The sequence below is a fragment of the Tamandua tetradactyla genome, chromosome 20 (assembly GCF_023851605.1).
Source record: "Tamandua tetradactyla isolate mTamTet1 chromosome 20, mTamTet1.pri, whole genome shotgun sequence".
NCBI lineage: Eukaryota > Metazoa > Chordata > Mammalia > Pilosa > Myrmecophagidae > Tamandua > Tamandua tetradactyla.
Genome location: NC_135346.1, coordinates 18,536,836 through 18,555,012, shown reverse-complemented (window position 1 = coordinate 18,555,012; position 18,177 = coordinate 18,536,836). Strand labels below are relative to the sequence as shown.

General features: G+C 37.3%; 1 protein-coding gene across 1 annotated transcript in view; it reads right to left on the bottom strand.

Annotated features, from left to right (window-relative positions):
• CTNNA1 (catenin alpha 1) overlaps positions 1-18,177 on the bottom strand; it is a 219,353-nt gene that overhangs the window by 110,342 nt on the left and 90,834 nt on the right. The window contains exons 6-7 of the mRNA XM_077138601.1: positions 3,719-3,985; positions 1,165-1,368 (exon numbers count right to left, since the gene is read on the bottom strand). Of these exons, the coding sequence (XP_076994716.1) occupies positions 1,165-1,368; positions 3,719-3,985 (471 nt within the window). The remainder of the gene's footprint in view (positions 1-1,164; positions 1,369-3,718; positions 3,986-18,177) is intronic.

Here is an 18,177-nt window from a genome sequence, read left to right as displayed (position 1 = left end):
CTACCCCATATTGTCAATACCCTTTCCAATACGAAAAAGTTAGAATGGGCATAGCCCAAATACCCCAAAGATTGGGAGAAATATCAAAGGAGAAGGAGGAATAATGACAGAGAACATAGGATTTAGCAAATGAGCATGACTGCTCAATCGTTATACTGTTATTACTTCTAGTTTCCAGTGTCTTTGAGTAGCTAGAAAGAAAAACCTAAAATTACAGAACCATCTGTAAATCTGTTCTATAACTACTTGTTAAAATGTACTTTGAAATTTATTGCTTTTTTACCTATATATTTCACAATAAAAAATGCTTAAAAAAAAAAAAAAGTGTTCAACATTCCCTTTGCCCAGAAGTAAAGAGCCACCTAAATGTGATAATGGAATTTTAACTATGTAGAAGGTTCTTATCCTTAGGAGAGCTGGGGTGATGAAATATCATGATGTCAGCAACTTACTTTCACATGTTTCAGAGGAAAAAATATACACACATCTATACACACATAAATGGTCAAGCTCATGTACCCATTTAAGGAGAAAGAAAAGCAAATGAGGCAGGATGGTATTTGGTACATCTAGATAAAAGATGCTCATTGTAGGATATTCATAAGTTTAAATTTTCAAAAAATAAAATCTGGGGGGTGGGCCACAGTGGCTCAGCAGGCAGAGTTTTCTCCTGCCATGCTGGAGACCCGGGTTCGTTTCCCGGTGCCTGCCCATGTAAAAAAAAATAAAACAAAATAAAATCTGGGGGGCGGGCCGCGGTGGCTCAGCGGGCAAAGTGCTTGCCTGCTATGCCGGAGGACCTCGGTTCGATTCCCGGCCCCAGCCCATGTAACGAAAACGGAGAAACAAAATACAATAAAACAAGAAAATGTTTAAAAGATGTTTCCCTTTCTTCCTCTCTTCCTTCCTTCTATCCTTCCTTCCTTCTCTCTGTCTTTCCTTAAAAAAAAAAAAATAATAAAAAAATAAAAAAAAAATAAAATCTGGGGATGAAAGGCCACCTAGAAAGCTATTTATCCATACTTTGAAAAAATTGCCCATCCAAAAAAGTTAAGGAGCCAAGAACATTGAGTTTTATAGTCAAAAACATCTCAGATCCAACATTTATAAGGAAAACTCCTCAGACATAAATATGTAAATTCAAAGAAAAGTTCTGATACTTACGTTGCCCATGTACTCCGACAGGAGGTCCTGCAGAGCCTGGCGGACAGCATTGCACTCTGCCACAATTCGCTCACGCCGATCATCGCGTGTGCAGGATGAGTCAGCCATCAGGGCAGCACCGCTAATGATGCTTTCCAGGCGCTCCTCCAGTGAAGGCCTAAAGCGCTCCTCACTGAAGCTCAAGGGGTCCACAATGATTTGTTTCTGCAGAGGAAGCATTACCGAATGTTAGTGTAAATCACAGTTCCTTCCATTAGTCAAAAGTGAGCAAAGTATTTATTAGTAAGATCAAGATTTAATACAAAAATTCCAACACGTAAAATGAAGTTATACTTCTTAGGAGGTGAGTGGTCATCTTTATAAGTTGATCAATTCTCAAAGGAAGGCATTTGAAGTACTATCCAGTAAAGAAGGGTCTACTTAAGGTATATTACCGCAGTTGCAAATACAGCTGCATTAACATGAAAATCATATTCAAACTACCCGGGTATCTATAGGTCAGTGTATATATATTAGTACGTCATCAAATGAGAATTACAAGGAGAACAAAAATTATTTCTCTTTTTTTATTTGCAAAATTAGACAATGTCATAGTTACATGACATTAGCAGAGCTGTTTTGCAACAAAAAAAGTTCAAAATGGACCTCTGTCCACAAAGTTTCAGAAAGGAATGAATTTATAATGAAGTTCAATGTATTTTGCTCATATCACTTATCTAATCAAATTTCATAAACCACTCAGTCTCAAATTTATCCTAGGGTGTCAAAGTTAAGAAATTTTCTTTCCTCAAAGACCTCCAGGACAATCCTCCCCAACAAAGCCACGCTCTCAGGTCTAACTGCCCTCATAAGAACAAAACTTTCTCTGTCTCCTCTTTTCCTGACTTCACTAAACACAGCCATTATGAGTGACATCTGGTCACAAGCAAACTGTTGGTACAAAATCAAACACTGACAGTCTCATGACAGCAACTACTGGCCTTTCCCCAATTTCTCCACTTGACACAATTTATCCTCACACTGTTAAGTGTCTGGCAAATAATCTGCCTTTAATTTTTCTTTACAGGAACTATGTTCCAAGTATACCTTTCTTACTTCCCTTCCAAAGAAACCTCAGTATTAAAATTGAACATGCAATATCTTGATTTCATTATTAACCTACGTTTCATCTGGTCATTTTTCTTACCAGATAAGGTTATTAAAGGATTTCTCTGATTAAAACTACATATACCATGTTTTGTGGTCAACAGGAATGAGGAATGAATGATCACAGAATTTGAGTCTTAGAGCTGCAACAGATCTGAGATCATTTAGCCCAACCCCCTCATTATAAAAATGAAGAAACTATGACCCTAAGAGGTTAAGTGTCTTCTAAAATGTATTATTCAACTTACAACAAAACACTACCCTTACTGTTTAAAAGAGGCAAATACCTAGCACTGCCAAATTTGAAGGGGATAAACAATAGCACCAGTAAATTATAAGACACATTATATGAATTTGCTATAATGTCATTTAATGTTCAAGGCTCCAGAGTAAACATTCAGAAGTTCTAACACCATGGTCTTTAGGCTTAACACTGTCTATATAATTTATGGCTGATTTATAAGTCACATCATCTTGGAACACTAACCCCAATCAAAGTTAGGGGTTAGACAAAGATAACAAAGAAAAGGTAAAGGCAAGGAAAATACGTTAAAAAGCAAAATGCACTCCGCTATACTGACTCTATATTTCAAAACACTTTATTTACTTATGAAAAGATTCTGGTCACCTAGAAGACAATTTTCTCTAACTTTAATTAAAAAAAAAAAATCTGCCCCAACATTTGGGTTTAAAAAAAAAAATAGAGCTTAAAAAAAAATCTTAAACTGCTGCCATCTACTGGAAGCCACAAGGCATTATAGGTAGGAATCAAAACCAAAAACACACTTAAAAATTAAGATTAGACATGTTTGCACAGAACAGTGAACTATAGTCTCATCAGGAAAGGTCATTAAATGGCTTTATGCTAAGAAAATACTCTAATCTCATGTGCTTCTGCTTGACTAAATTTTGTCCATTATTTCAACTTCACTGAGAAGATAAATACATCTAAACTAGACGAGATTTTAGGATGGCAGTACTTCTGTGACAGTCACTTATGGTGTGTCTTACATCCCACTAGATCATGAAAACTTAGAAGGCAGAGCCTATGTCCACTTTGTCTCCGTACCTTCTTCCATGGCCTCCCACCTACCGAGAGATCAAAATCTTGGTTGAAATGAACCAAACTCACATCCTTAAATAAAGAACAGCCTCATAGAAAACACAAGTTGCATAAAAGAATTCAGAAGTTCAAATCAAATTTTAAAAAGCAAAGAAAAGATGAATGCTGCTTTGGACCTAGTCACGATCAAGTAAACTGATGATTCATAAGACCTTCTTTCCACTTAGACTGCAAATCTAGTGGAAACTGAGCTTTCATCAGAAACCTTGATTACAGTTCCCCCAGGAAACTATTGTCTCATGCGGGATAACCAAAAGATGAAATTTCTTTCCAAGTATAACTTACATCAAAGTTATTGAGCGCATATGCCAGTTCTCCTCCTCCACCCTGGTGCTGGGAGGCATCATCTGATGCAGTGGCCTGGGCTGCATTAGAAATGCCGGTGACCGCCTGCTGTAGCTGCTTGTATATCAGGTCCCTGTTGGCCTTATAGGCAGCAACATCTGGGTGCTGTAGGCATGCCTGGGATGCGGTATAGAGGATCGGAACGTTTTTCTGGAGGATTCCTCTAGCTGCAGCCATCTGATCACGATGGCCCACATCTTTCAGTTCCTACAAAAGTAAAATAAATTGAACAGTCTTTATATGGATTCTATCATATAAAAAATTGTCAGTAAATGCTGACAACTTCGAGTTTCTACTAACTGACACAATATTTTCATTAAAATCTGACTTAAAAATTAATCACAAAAGAGACAAGTATGTCTTATTAGTTATCAGATTGAACTCTGGAATCAGACAGACCTGGAGCTGAATCTCCAGCTCTACTTCTTCCTGGCTATTGTGGCCTTACTTAAACTCTGCTCAGTCTCTCCTACAAAATAAGGCCAAATAATAGTTCCCCCTCATATAACTGTTTTGATCACCAAATGGGTTAATACATATAAAGCACTTATGCAGTACTAAGTAAATCACTAAATTAAACTCAACTCTTTGCTTAGCATCTTGATTGCAACTATATAAGGATGTATGTACATATTCCAACCAAAATAGAAGGATCATTTGAAGACATTTAAATAGCATAAGATTCATTATAAGGTATCGTTTTTGTTACACAAGCTCATTAAAAGCATTTTGTGAAATGTCGGTCAGGACACCACAGATGTATATGAACTATGCAAAGTGACAAATGTGAGGATATGACAGGCTAGCCTCAGACTGCCACAGCTCCCCCTCTTCCCTCCCTGCAAAACCACCTTAGGACACCTTACCAGACTTTCTTCACATAGTAAATTTCCCTCATAAAAACATGCCATTAAACTCTTTCAATTACAACAAATGCACCACACTAATGAAGGTGTTAATAATAGGTGGAGATATATGGGAACTCTGTCTTTTCTGCAAGATTTTTCCAAAAACCTACAAACCTACATCTTTGCTAATTAAAAAAAAAAAGTTGGCTTTAGAAAATGGCACCAGGGATGGGGAAGAATCACACGGGAAATTGTTGTTTCTCCATATTTGTTTCTATTTTTTTTTTCATGGGCATGTATTATTTTGATTGATTTTTTTTTTTAATTCAAACCAAAAAATCAGGTCATTAAAGCGTAAAGCTGAGTCCCATGTTTTCCACGATTTTGGTTCATGATTTTACAGTAACATTAGGTACAGATGTGGTCTTAAATGAACTTGTCTTTTTTTTTTTTTTTACGTCCTCTACCCAGTAGTTACAATTCACAATTAAAAGTTTGAGGTTTTTGGCATGGTCTCCACTACCGGCAGATCACTAGGCTGGATAGGATATGATGAATGACACTAGCAATAAGATTAAAAGGGGGTGCTTTCAGCATCCTATTGTTTATATTAGTCAGAAAAAATAACAAGTATTTAGTAAATGTGGATCACCGCTGCTTAAGAGGAATATTAGTAATAACCCTAACTGACCACCAGAACTGTTCCAACGCTATTTTACATGTCATCAATTGAATTACAATCTTAATGTCACCAACTGAATCTCGAGTACAAATCTAAATATATTGAAAATGTGTATTACGTGTGTAAACAGAAACAGAAAATTGACTAATGTAGAAAGGCCAAAGTCAATTACTCAATTAAAAGTCTGACTTCGCCTGAATAGATGTAAATGTTCCAAGAAATGATCATGATGATGAATATGCAACTATGTGATGATATTGTGAATTACTGATTATATATATAGAACGGAATAATCAAAATAGGAATGTTTGTGTTTGGTGTTTTTTGGTATTTAAAAAATAATAATAAAATATTTTTTTACACTCTGACTTTGCTATTTAATAGCTCATCTTTCTAGATGAGCTCCTAATTAAGTATTAGTAGCACCAAACTGCCTTCTTTTTTCTGAAATTTCATCTCATTATATATCTTAGGTTTATATCTTTATGTAAACTTTGTGTAATGACAGCTTACTTTTCCTCCTAGAATTCTTTTCCCATTTGGAAGCTGAATTTGCATCTAATAGCTCACAGAACCCCACATGCCCTGTAGCATAGTATATTAGGCTAAATATTCAGAAACACTACCCTACAGAATTACAGAGCCAGTGATCACTTCAAGAATCAAGCTATGGCAAGTGGCTGAGACTACCATTATGCTTAAACAGCTGGTGTACATGTTCTGTATGGTATTTTCTTAATATCTTGCCCTCATCACAACCTCAGAGACTCTAATTTAAGTTTTCAAGGGAGGCATTTGCCTTTACTCACTTATATTGTCCCCAGCTCTATAAAAAGCTTTGCAATCAGTTTCGGCATTCCTCCTAAATAGCCATAACCTAGATCAGAACAGTCCCTTAAAGGTTATCAAAGACAACCACTGTCATCTAAAGTTAATAGGGGTCATAATTATTACTCAACACCTGAGTTTCTTAAAGCCACTAGCTGGCCTGGTATGATAAAAGTCTACCCTTCCAAAGATTATATTAAGATAAATGTTCAGAAACAGGATCCTGCGGATCATATACCCTGTCAAGATCTACACTATGACAAGGGACAGAGGCTAATCATTACACTGAAACAGCTGGTGCACATGATCAGTGTATACAGAGTACGGTGAATATACTTTAAACTATAATGAAAATGACAACTAAATATCATCATTTACCCTAATTGCTTAAAGTGTTCCACTTTCTCTCTTTAGAATTGTTCTTGCTTCAGCACAAAGAAACTATACTTTTGTTAAGTAAAGATAGGGAAGTGGACATTATCACAGGGCAGCACTACTTATCTTATTACAAGTAAGACTCAATCAAAAATATTCTTTTCAAGATAACACAGTATTAAAATTTCTATTTTGAATAGCGCATCTCCTAATATAACTTACATGGACAGATTAATTGAACACCATAAGTACACGGAACCTTAAGTAAGGCATGAGATTTGGTAGGTTTGTCCAAAGTGATACCCTGATAAATCCCAGAGTGATTTGAACAGTGAATGAAAAAGTATTTGCAACTCTTCAAAAAAATTGAAGAGGAGGGAAAGCTACTTATACATTCTATGAAGCCAGCATCACCCTCATAACAAAACCAGACAAAGATATTACAAAAAAAGAAAACTACAGACCAATCTCTCTAATGAATATAGATGCAAAAATTCTCAACAAAATTCTAGCAAATTGAATCCAGCAACACATTAAAAGAATTATACATCACGACAAGTAGGATTCATCCCAGGTATGCAAGGATGGTTCAACATAAGAAAATCAATTAATGTAATACACTGTATCAACAAATCAAAGCAGAAAAATCACTTGATCATCTCAATTGACGCAGAGAAGGCATCTGACAAAATTCAACATCCTTTCCTGTTGAAAACAGGATAGAAAAAGGATAGGAATACAAGGGAACTTCCTCAACATGATAAAGGGAATATATGAAAAACCCACAGCTAATATCATCCTCAATGGGGAAAAACTGAAAACGTTCCCCCTAAGATCAGGAACAAGACAAGGATGTCTACTATCACCACTGTTATTCAACACTGTGTTGGAAGTTCTAGCCAGAGCAATTAGACAAGAAAAAGAAATACAAGGCATCAAAATTGGAAAGGAAGAAGTAAAACTATCACTGTTTGCGGATGATATGATACTATATGTCGAAAACCCTGAAAAATCCACAGCAAAATCACTAGAGCTAATAAACGAGTACAGCAAAGTGGCAAGTTACAAGATCAACATTCAAAAATCTGTACTGTTTCTATACACTAGTAATGAACAATCTGAGGGGGAATCAAGAAATGAATTCCATTTACAATTGCAACTGAAAGAATAAAATACTTAGGAATAAATTTAACTAGAGACAAAAGACCTATACAAGGAAAACTACAAGAAATGGTTCAAAGAAATCACAGAAGACCTAAATAGATGGAAGGGCATACCGTGTTCATGGATTGGAAGACTAAATATAGTTAAAATGTCAATTCTACCTAAATCGATTTACAGATTCAATGCAATACCAATCAAAATCCCAACAACTTACTTTTCAGAAATAGAAAAACCAATAAGCAAATTTATCTGGAAGGGCAGGGTGCCCCGAATTGCTAAAAGTATCTTGAGGAAAAAAAAACGAAGCTGGAGGTCTCACGCTGCCTGACTTTAAGGCATATTATGAAGCCACAGTGGTAAAAACAGCATGGTACTGACATAAAGATAGATATATTGACCAATGGAATCAAATTGAGTGTTCAGATACAGACCCTCTCATCTATGGACATTTGATCTTTGATAAGGCAGTCAAGCCAACTCACCTGGGACAGAACAGTCTCTTCAATAAATGGTGCCTAGAGAACTGGATATCCATATGCAAATGAATGAAAGAGGACTCATGTCTCATACCCTACACAAAAGCTAACTCAAAATGGATCAAAGATCTAAACATTAGGCCTAAGACCATAAAACAGTTAGAGGAAAATGTAGGGAAATACCTTATAAATCTTATAATTGGAGGCAGTTTTACAGACCTTATACCCAAAGCAAGAGCACTGAAGAAAGAAAGAAAGAAATGGGAGCTCCTCAAAATTAAACACTTTTGTGCAGCAAAGAACTTCATCAAGAAAGTAAAAAGACAGCCTACAGAATGGGAGACAATAATTGGAAACAACATATCAGATAAAGGTCTAACATCCAGAATTTATAAAGAGATTGTCCAACTCAACAACAAAAAGACAGCCAATTCAATTACAAAATGGGAAAAAGACTTGAAAAGACACTTCTCAGAAGAGGAAATACAAATGGCCAAAAGGCACATGAAGAGATGTTCAATGTCCCTGGCCATTAAGAGAAATGAAAATCAAAACCACAATGAGATATCATCTCACACCCACCAGAATGGCCATTATCAACAAAACAGAAAAGGACAAGTGCTGGAGAGGATGTGGAGAAAGAGGCACACTTATTCACTATTGGTGGGAATGTCAAATGGTGCAACCACTGTGGAAGGCAGTTTGGCGGTTCCTCAAAAAGCTGAATATAGAATTGCCATATGACCCAGCAATACCACTGCTAGGTATCTACTCAGAGGACATAAGGGCAAAGACACAAACGGACATTTGCACACCAATGTTTATAGCAGCATTATTTACAATTGCAAAGAGATGGAAACAGCCAAAATGTCCATCAACAGACGAGTGGCTAAACAAACTGTGGTATATACATACGATGGAATATTATGCAGCTTTAAGACAGACTAAACTTATGAAGTATGTACCTTGAGAACATTATGCTGAGTGAGACTAGCCAAAAACTAAAGGACAAATAGTGTATGGTCTCACTGATATGAACTGACATTAGTGAATAAACTTGGAATATTTTGTTGGTAACAGAGACCATCTGGAGATAGAAATAGGGTAAGATATTGGGTAATTGGAGCTAAAGGGATACAGATTGTGCAACAGGACTGGATACAAAAACTCAGAAATGGACAGCACAATACTACCTAACTGTAATACAATTCTGTTAAAACACTGAATGAAGCTGCATGTGAGAATGATAGAGAGAGGAGGGCTGGGGACATAAATGAAATCACAAGGAAAGATAGATATTAAAGATTGAGATGGTATAATCTAGGAATGCCTAGAGTGTATAATAATAGTGAAATGTACAATGTACAAATTTAAGAAATGTTTTTGCATGAGGAAGAACAAAGGAATGTCATTATTGCAGGGTGCTGAAAACAGATGGTAATTAATATTTTAAAATGTCACCTTATGTGTGAGAGTAAAGCAAAAAAATGTTTATTTGTTACATAATTTATATTTTGATTAGTACATTTCTTAATATAACTTAGGCAGACTGTTTGATTGAATACCATAAGTACTTGGAATCTCAGGTAGGACATGAGATTTTGTTGGTTTGTCCAGAGTGATGCCCAGATGAATCCCAGAGTGATTCAATCAGTGAGTAGAAAAGTATTTGCAAGGCCCCCTTCAGGGAATGGTGAGAACGGAGAGAAATACAACTTCCCCAAGTTGAATTCTTGATATTCTCACAGGCAGTGTGGACAACCAAAGCTATAGGCTGAGCCCCCAGTCTTGGGGTTTGTTCATATGAAACTTAACCCCACAAAGGATAGGTCAGGTCTACTTAAAATTTAGGCCCTAAGAGTCACCCCCAAGAGAGCCTCTTTTGTTGCTCAGATGTGGCCTCTCTCTCCAGCCAACACAACAAACAATCGCACCACCCTCCCCCTGTCTACATGGGACATGACTCCCAGGGGTGTGGAACTTCCTGGCAAAGTGGGACAGAAATCCTAGAATGGGCTGAGACTTAGCATCAAGGGATTGAGAAAACCTTTCTGACCAAAAGGGCAAAGATGAAATGAGACAAAGTATCAGTGGCTGAGAGATTCCAAACAGAGTCGAGAGGTTGTCCTGGAGGTTATTCTTATGCATTAAGTAGATATCATCTTGTTATTCAAGATGTAATGGAAAGGCTGGAGGGAACTGCCTGAAAATGTAGAGCTGTGTTCCAGTAGCCATGTTTCTTGAGGATGACTGAATAATGATATAGCTGTCACAATGTGACTGTGTGATTGTGAAAACCTTGTGTCTGATGCTCCTTTTATCTACCTTGTCAATAGAAGAGTAGAACATATGGAATAAAAATAAATAATAGGGGGAACAAATGCTAAAATAAATTTAATTTGAAATGCTAGTGATCAATGAAAACGAGGGGTAAGGGGTATGGTAAGTATAATCCTTTTGTTTGTTTGTTTCCTGTGTTCATTTTATTTCTTTTTCTATTGTCTTTTTATTTCTTTTTCTGAATTAATGCAAATGTTCTAAGAAATGATGTACATGCAACTAGGTGATGATATTGTGAATTACTGATTATATATGTTGATGTTTTATTTGGTTTTTAATTAATAAATAAATTTTTAAAAAATAAGGAATAGGAGGAACAAATGTTAAAATAAATTTAGTTTGAAATGCTAGTGATAAATGAAAGTGGGGGGTAAGGGGTATGGTATGTATAATCTTTTTTTTCTGTTGTTTTATTTCTTTTTCTGTTGTCTTTATTTCTTTATCTGAATTGATGCAAATGTTCTAAGAAATGATTAATATGCAACTATGTGATGATATTGAGAATTACTGAATATATATGTAGAATGGAATTATATGTTAATGTTTTTGCTTGTTTGTTCTTAATTTTTTTAATTAATAAATAAATTTTTTTTCAAAGTATTTGCAAAGGCCCCTTGGGGGAATGGTGAGAAAGGGGGAAAATTCAACTTCCCCATATGGAGAAGGCCAGACATTCTCACAAGAAGTGAGAACAACAAAATCAATAGGCCAAACCCTCAATTTGGGGTTTGTTCATATGAAACATATCCCTGCAAAGGATAGGCTAAAGCCTACTTAAAATTAGGCCTAAGAGTCACACCCAGAGAACTTCTGTTGCTCAGATGTGGCCTATCTCTCAGCCAACACAGCAAGCAAACTCAGTGCCCTCCCCCTCTCTACATGGGATGTAACTCCCAGGGCTGTAAACTTCCCTGGCAGCATGGGTTACCGGTTACTGTTAAGTAAACCAGACTAATGAAAAAACTCAAGTATTAAGCAATGCAATAGATTAATTATGAAAACAGAGTCCCTTGGCCCACTTTAGTCTTCATGTGTCCCCCACCTCACCAACCCAGTTATGGTTCAGGCAGACTCATTGATTGAACAGCCATACAGAAGCATAAAAAGGAATTAACTGCTTTCAATGTGATGTGAACTACCCATTCCATGCAAGGACCAAGAACAGAGAACAACTTCTAAACCATCTGTAACCTATCTCTACCCAAGAGCTAGAAATTCAAGTGCAAACTTTCCTCTCATTTCCCTTTCATGAATATAAAATTGTAACCACAAATACATTTGATCAGATGTCTTCTCTTGGAATGGCAAAAACTATACTTCAGGAAATGCCTATGACCAAACAACCAATCCCGTCCAAATTATTTATAAGTAAAACACTGGCAGTCCCATTACCAATGCCTCTGTTCAGGTTTTCAGAAAAATAATCATGAAAGTCAGAATTTACAGACTAGGTAAGAAAAAAGAAGCATCTAGTTCTCACCAAATATCTCAACTAGCTCTACACATCAGGATGGTAGAGTGTAAGCATTCCTCTAGCAGGTTGGGGAGCCAGAATTGACAATTAGACTGGGGGTGTTCTCCCAACAGGAAGCAGGGTCCATGCTAGCCCATCCTTATCTCTGTCATTACTTTTACCCTTACAGTCAAAGAACCTAAAGCCTAATGGAAATTCCAAATTTCTAGTCAGAAGAGAATTATTCTAGCCCAAGAAGGAAATAATCGATTACAACTGAACTTAGAATTCCATCCTAGGATGAATCAGCAGTACAGCAAAGTGGTTTATTTGTTAAACAAATACTTATTGAATATAATTCTACACAGACAATGTTCTAGGCACTAGGGATTGAAGGAATAACTAAAACAGACAAAATCCCTGTCCTCTGTTCCAATTTTGGCCCCATCACTTACTGAATTCTGTGCTACAATACCTGCATCTATAAAAATGAATATGTAATCAATTTATAGTATCTACCTCATACTGCTTTGTGAAGATTAAATAAATTTGTTTATAAAGGATTATAAGAGTGTTTGGCACATAATAAACATCTTATTAGAATCATCCATTATTAGTATCATAAACTTCAGCAACATTACTACCAACACCACACACTATATCCTGGAAAAACTTTAAGGGCAAATAGGTAAATTCTCTAAGGGTGCAGACTTAATGAGGTTTAGCATTTACTCAATGGTGGCTATCCCTTAAATGATACCAGGGAAACTAAGGGGCCAGTACACACATCACAGCCAACTATTGCTCTTAGGGAAATACTCCCTTTTCTAGACCTTAATAAGGCTGCCTAGAAAGACAAGAGGCTCAATGAGGGAGTAAATTGTTACAAACCCTGCCTGGGGAAAGGAGGACAAGTCAAAAGTGACAACAGCCCAGAGGACTAAACATACAGCTGTGGAAGAATCTGCCAGAAAATACAGAGTGGAAAAAATATGGCCAGTTACTGAAGAAGGCCAGGGTGCAGTACCCAAAGAGAGAATGAAGTTCAATTCCCAAGAAAAGCATCTGTTTATAGAAATATATACTAAAGCCCAGTTCTGTAAGAGACCATTTTGTGAACAGGAGGCACACAGGAACCCAAGAGTCCAACGCCAGCCTACTGAATGGATTTTCTCGTAGGGGGATAAAGCTAAAAATTAAGGAATTAGGCCCAAGAAAACTGAAAATGACTATGATATATCACAAACCTAGGAAAAACTTTAAAATGGGAACATGTGTAACTCAGAATTCCACCAGGGAACAGACAATAAAATCAAATTGGCAGTTTGACAGTTTATGAGAAAACTAAACATTGAGTTGCCCTACAACCTGGCAATTCTGCTACTCAGTATATACCCAGAAGATGTGAAAGCAGTGACACAAACAAATATTTGCACACCAATGTTCACAGCAGCATTATTCACAATTGCCAAAAGATGAAAACAATCCAAGGGCCCATCAATTCATGAAGATATAAACAAAATGTGGTATATACATACAATGGAATTATTACTCAGCTGTAAGAAGGAATGAAGTCCTGAAGCACGTGATAACACAGATGAACCTAGAGGACATAATGCTGAGTGAAATAAGTCAGACAAAAAAAGGATAAATATGACTTCATTAACATAAACTAATTAGAATATGTAAACTCATAGTCATAAAACTTAGCATACAGGTTACCAAGAAATAGAATGAGGCTCAAGAAATGGGAGCAGTTGACTAATATGCACAAAAGTTTTAACAAGGATGAACTTAAATCCATTTTAAAACAGAGAGAAGTATGGGTAGCTCATTATTGGAATTATAAATAATAGTGCCAAATTGTTAAGTGAATTTGGTTGAAAGAGGTGGTTTAGAGGCATATAAGATCACTAGAAGGAAAGCTAGACAATAAAATACGGGATCATATAATAGTGAACCTAGGTGTGGATACTGTTTATGACTAACACTACAAAGACGAAAAAGTTCTTTCAAAAACTAGTACAAATGGATGAGATTTGTACAAAGAATTAATAATAGAGTGGTATATGGGGAAACAGAACCTACTGCAAGTTATGGACTATAGTGAACAGTAATATCTTAATATTCTTTCCTCAATAGTAACAAATGTACCACACCAAAACTAGGGGTCAACAGTCGGGGGGGATAAGAGATATGGAGTATTTTGGATTTCCTTTTTTTAGGCCTATTCGTTATTTTTTCTTTTTAGAATAATGAAAATGGTCTAAAATTGAGTTTAATGATAAATGCACAACTAGGTGATGATACTATGAGACACTGTTCATTTTTAATGGATTATGTGGTATATAAGTATATCTCAATAAAATTTGCAGTTAGAAAAATCAAATTGGATAACTCAAAAATGGCTTAGGATCTATATTAAAAAGATATAGTGAGGTGAAGGGAAACCACAAGGCTGTTAAAGGCATTTAGACTGAAGGAGAGGCAGCAGTTACCATAGCCCAGGGAGCATGCTACGTCAAGAGTACACAACCCCCACTTTTAGTCACCTAAGGGCAACCAGCAGGGATGAAGCCAGGAGAATAAAGACCACACCTTACTCTCCTTCCTCCTCTGATGTCCCACTGGTCCTCCCACTGGCTAAACCCAATCAGAAGCCAGAGGACAAAGGAGTACATGGATGCAGTACAGACCGGTCAGCATCCTAGAGCAGAGAGCAGGGTAAACAAAAGTGGAAAGCAGATCCAGAGAGGAAACAGGAGATTATCCAGCACGTACACAATAAATTCAAGATTTTGTGACACTTTATTTCAGACATTTACTCATACTTTTTTTTTTTTAACACATCAGGGATTAAATACAAGGAACTCTTCATGAATTCATGGCACACAGAATTAAAATCAGTCAGTATTACTTTCCATTAAGTTTCTCCAATAACATGCTAGATTCTGGATTGTTGTGTTTATCTCAAGAGCATCATCCATTTACTTATCTACCATTTCGCAAATATACACACTAATAAGCAATAGTCTAAATGTTCTTATGTTATCCAAAATTGTAATTCTTCATAAACCAAGATCAGACTAGGTTATAAGACAGCAGGATTGTTCAGCAATCCTTATTTTTCAAATACTGATTAATTTATTAATGTTAATTAAAATAAATTGTGGGCAAAATCTGGCCATCTTGCCATCCTTATAAATTATCACACTATGAAACAAGTTCTTATGATCAATCAGCCCCAGCAAAAAGAAAAAAGCTACTTATGATTTATGTGACAGAAGCAAAGATAAGAATAAATGATCAAAACACATTAAACCTACACTAACTAAATTACTCAGGCAATTTACCAAATCTAATTATATTATTATATGTAATATTAAGCTCCAGAAATGTAAAAACAGAATCTCATATGTACAGCGTCAGTCTGATCACATCTTATGAGGAACATGGAGTTAATCCTGTGGCTTGAAATATAAGCAATAGCTACTATTCACTGACTGCCTACTTTACACTTTACATATATCATTTAATCTAATCTTCTCGACCCTGTGGGGGTAGAGATTTTGCACTAATATAAATACAACCAAATGAAAGCTACTAAGAGACATGTGGAATTTTCCCACTAGACATTTTGATGTGTGCAAATGTCATGTCTGGAGCTTCTGCAGCCATCCAAAGACAGGCATACTGCAGATGGCACTACTGAAAACAACTCTGGAGTCATTTAACTTACCCTGGGACTTCCAGTTAGTGAAAAAAATACATCCCTCATTGTTCACACAGTTTTAAAGCTGGGTTTTCTGTGAACTGCAGTGCAAATTATCCTGATATGATATTGATTAATATTAAAAATTAATTTTGGGGGGCTTCTTAAAAATTAAGAACTAAACACAAAAGCTAGATCAAGACTACAGATGTTATAAGAAGCTAAATGACTATATGTGTATCCTTCCTGCAGAATACACACCTAAAACACAGCATCCAACTGGAAGAGGACAGGACAGGTTTCAAAGCAGTTCAAGAGTGAAAAAAGCCAAAAGGCTATCAAAGTTTGGAAAAATCAGAACAACTTTCCATGTGCCACACAAATTTCTAATACTGAAGAAATTAAAAATAATAATAAGAAATACTCAGAAAGTGACAAAACAATGGGGGAGGGGTAGAGACATTTTCTGATATAAAAGTAATTCAAACATGTTTTAACCTGTTTAGGTTTAAAATTTTTCAATTAAAGTCCACCACCACCACCTTGAATGTATATAACATTAAAAAGGCCTATCCTGGTACTTGCCCATGCAAAAAAAAAGCCTATCTAGGGTTCCAGGAAGATGGTGAATAGCATAGCTCAAGTTTACCCCTTCTCCAAGGAACAGCTAAAGAAGGGATGAAAGGGTGACTGAGAGGGCGATTCCAGGGTATAAGTACCCTGGGAGAGTCTTCTGCCCCACACAGAAGAGTCCTGGTTGCAAAAGCTGAGGATCTGATAAGCAGAGAACCACAGACTGTTAAGCTGGTGCAAACAACCTAATGCAAAAGCCTGGAGCCCTCAGGAATGCACGGATGGAGAGACAGGAAGATGGGGAGACAGGGACTAGGAAGTAAGCCAAGTCACATTCCTTGAACGCACTACCCTCACCAGCGCAGTCCTGTGACCTGCAACTCACCCCACAACCCCATGCATCTGAACCCTGTCACCCACTCCCCCTCCCTGTGCTCCAAGCGCCGCTGCCCCAACAACCTCTCTGCACAAGTCCCTGCCCCACACCACCACCCCAAGCACCTGCTCACCTGCCCCAACCCAACCCACCTCTCCCGCGCAAGTGCAGTCTTGCCTTCCACCTCCCAAGCCCTACCTCCAAGTTCCTGCCCCCAGCAACCAGTGGCTAGGACATACAGACTGTGGGTGCTTACCTCCATACCCAGGCTACACCCGCCCCCAGCCAATACAGGTGCATAGCCCCACCTCTCCTCCCCTGACCTCTGCCCACGTGTACATCAGGTCACAGCACTCCCAGATCCGAACATGCATACAATCCCAGTCTTGCCCCCTAGTTCTGGGAAACTGCTGACCTGCCAGCATGGCATCCACCCCCAGCCCAAGCAGGCACAATGCCAACCCACAACCCTAGCTCTGCACATGCACACAAAGGGCCCTGTGCCCTAGACCAGCACATCCCAGACAAGTGTACCACACAGCCACATCCTCCCCTCCCCCCAACCTGCACATATACCTGTGTTGCAACATATGACTGCACTGTTGTACCCCACCCCATGCCATGCATCCTGCTCCACATCCATCCCACAAATACAAGGCTTTAGACTACTGAAAGGAATCAACTTTCAAAGTGAACCAATCAAGATATTTACATGCCACAAAGGCAGCAGCAGATCACTGAACATATCATGATGCAGACAGGTATAGCCCAGCCCCCTATTAACCAAATTAAAACACCAGAGGAGAACCTGACATTGGAACAACTAATGAAAGATGTTTATATAATTCTACTAAATAAAATAAATGGGATGGCTAATGACATAATGGAGCCCCTATGAAACTTATCCCTGCAAAGGACAGATTAAGTCTACTTAACATTAGGCCTAAGAGTCACCCCCCAGAAAACCTCTTTTGTCTCTCTATCTCTCTATCTCTCTTCTACATACAGAAATCATACAACTCAACAACAAAAAAACAAACAACCCAATTACAAAATGGGCTAAAGATATGAATAGGCATTCTTCTGAAGAGCAAGTACAGATGGCTCAAAAGCACATGAAGAAATGCTCATTTTCATGAGCTATAAGGGAAATGCAGATCAAGACTACAATGAAATACTACCTCAAGCGTATAAGAATGGCTGCTCCAAAAGGGGGAAGAGTAAAATGAGACAAAGTGTCAATGGCTGAGAGATTCCAAACAGAGTCAAGAGGTTATCCTGGAGGTTATTCTTACGCATTAAGTAGATATCACCTTGTTGTTCAAGATGTAGTGGAGAGGCTGGAGGGAATTGCCTGAAAATGTAATGCTGTGTTCCAGTAGCCATGTTTCTTGATGATGATTGAACAATGTTATAGCTTTCACAATGAGACTCTGTGAATGTGAAAACCTTATGTCTGATGCTCCTTTTAGCTACTATATCAACAGAAGAGTAGAACATATGGAATAAAAATAAATAATAGGGGGAACAAATGCTAAAATAAATTCAGTTTGAAATAGTGGTAAATGAAAG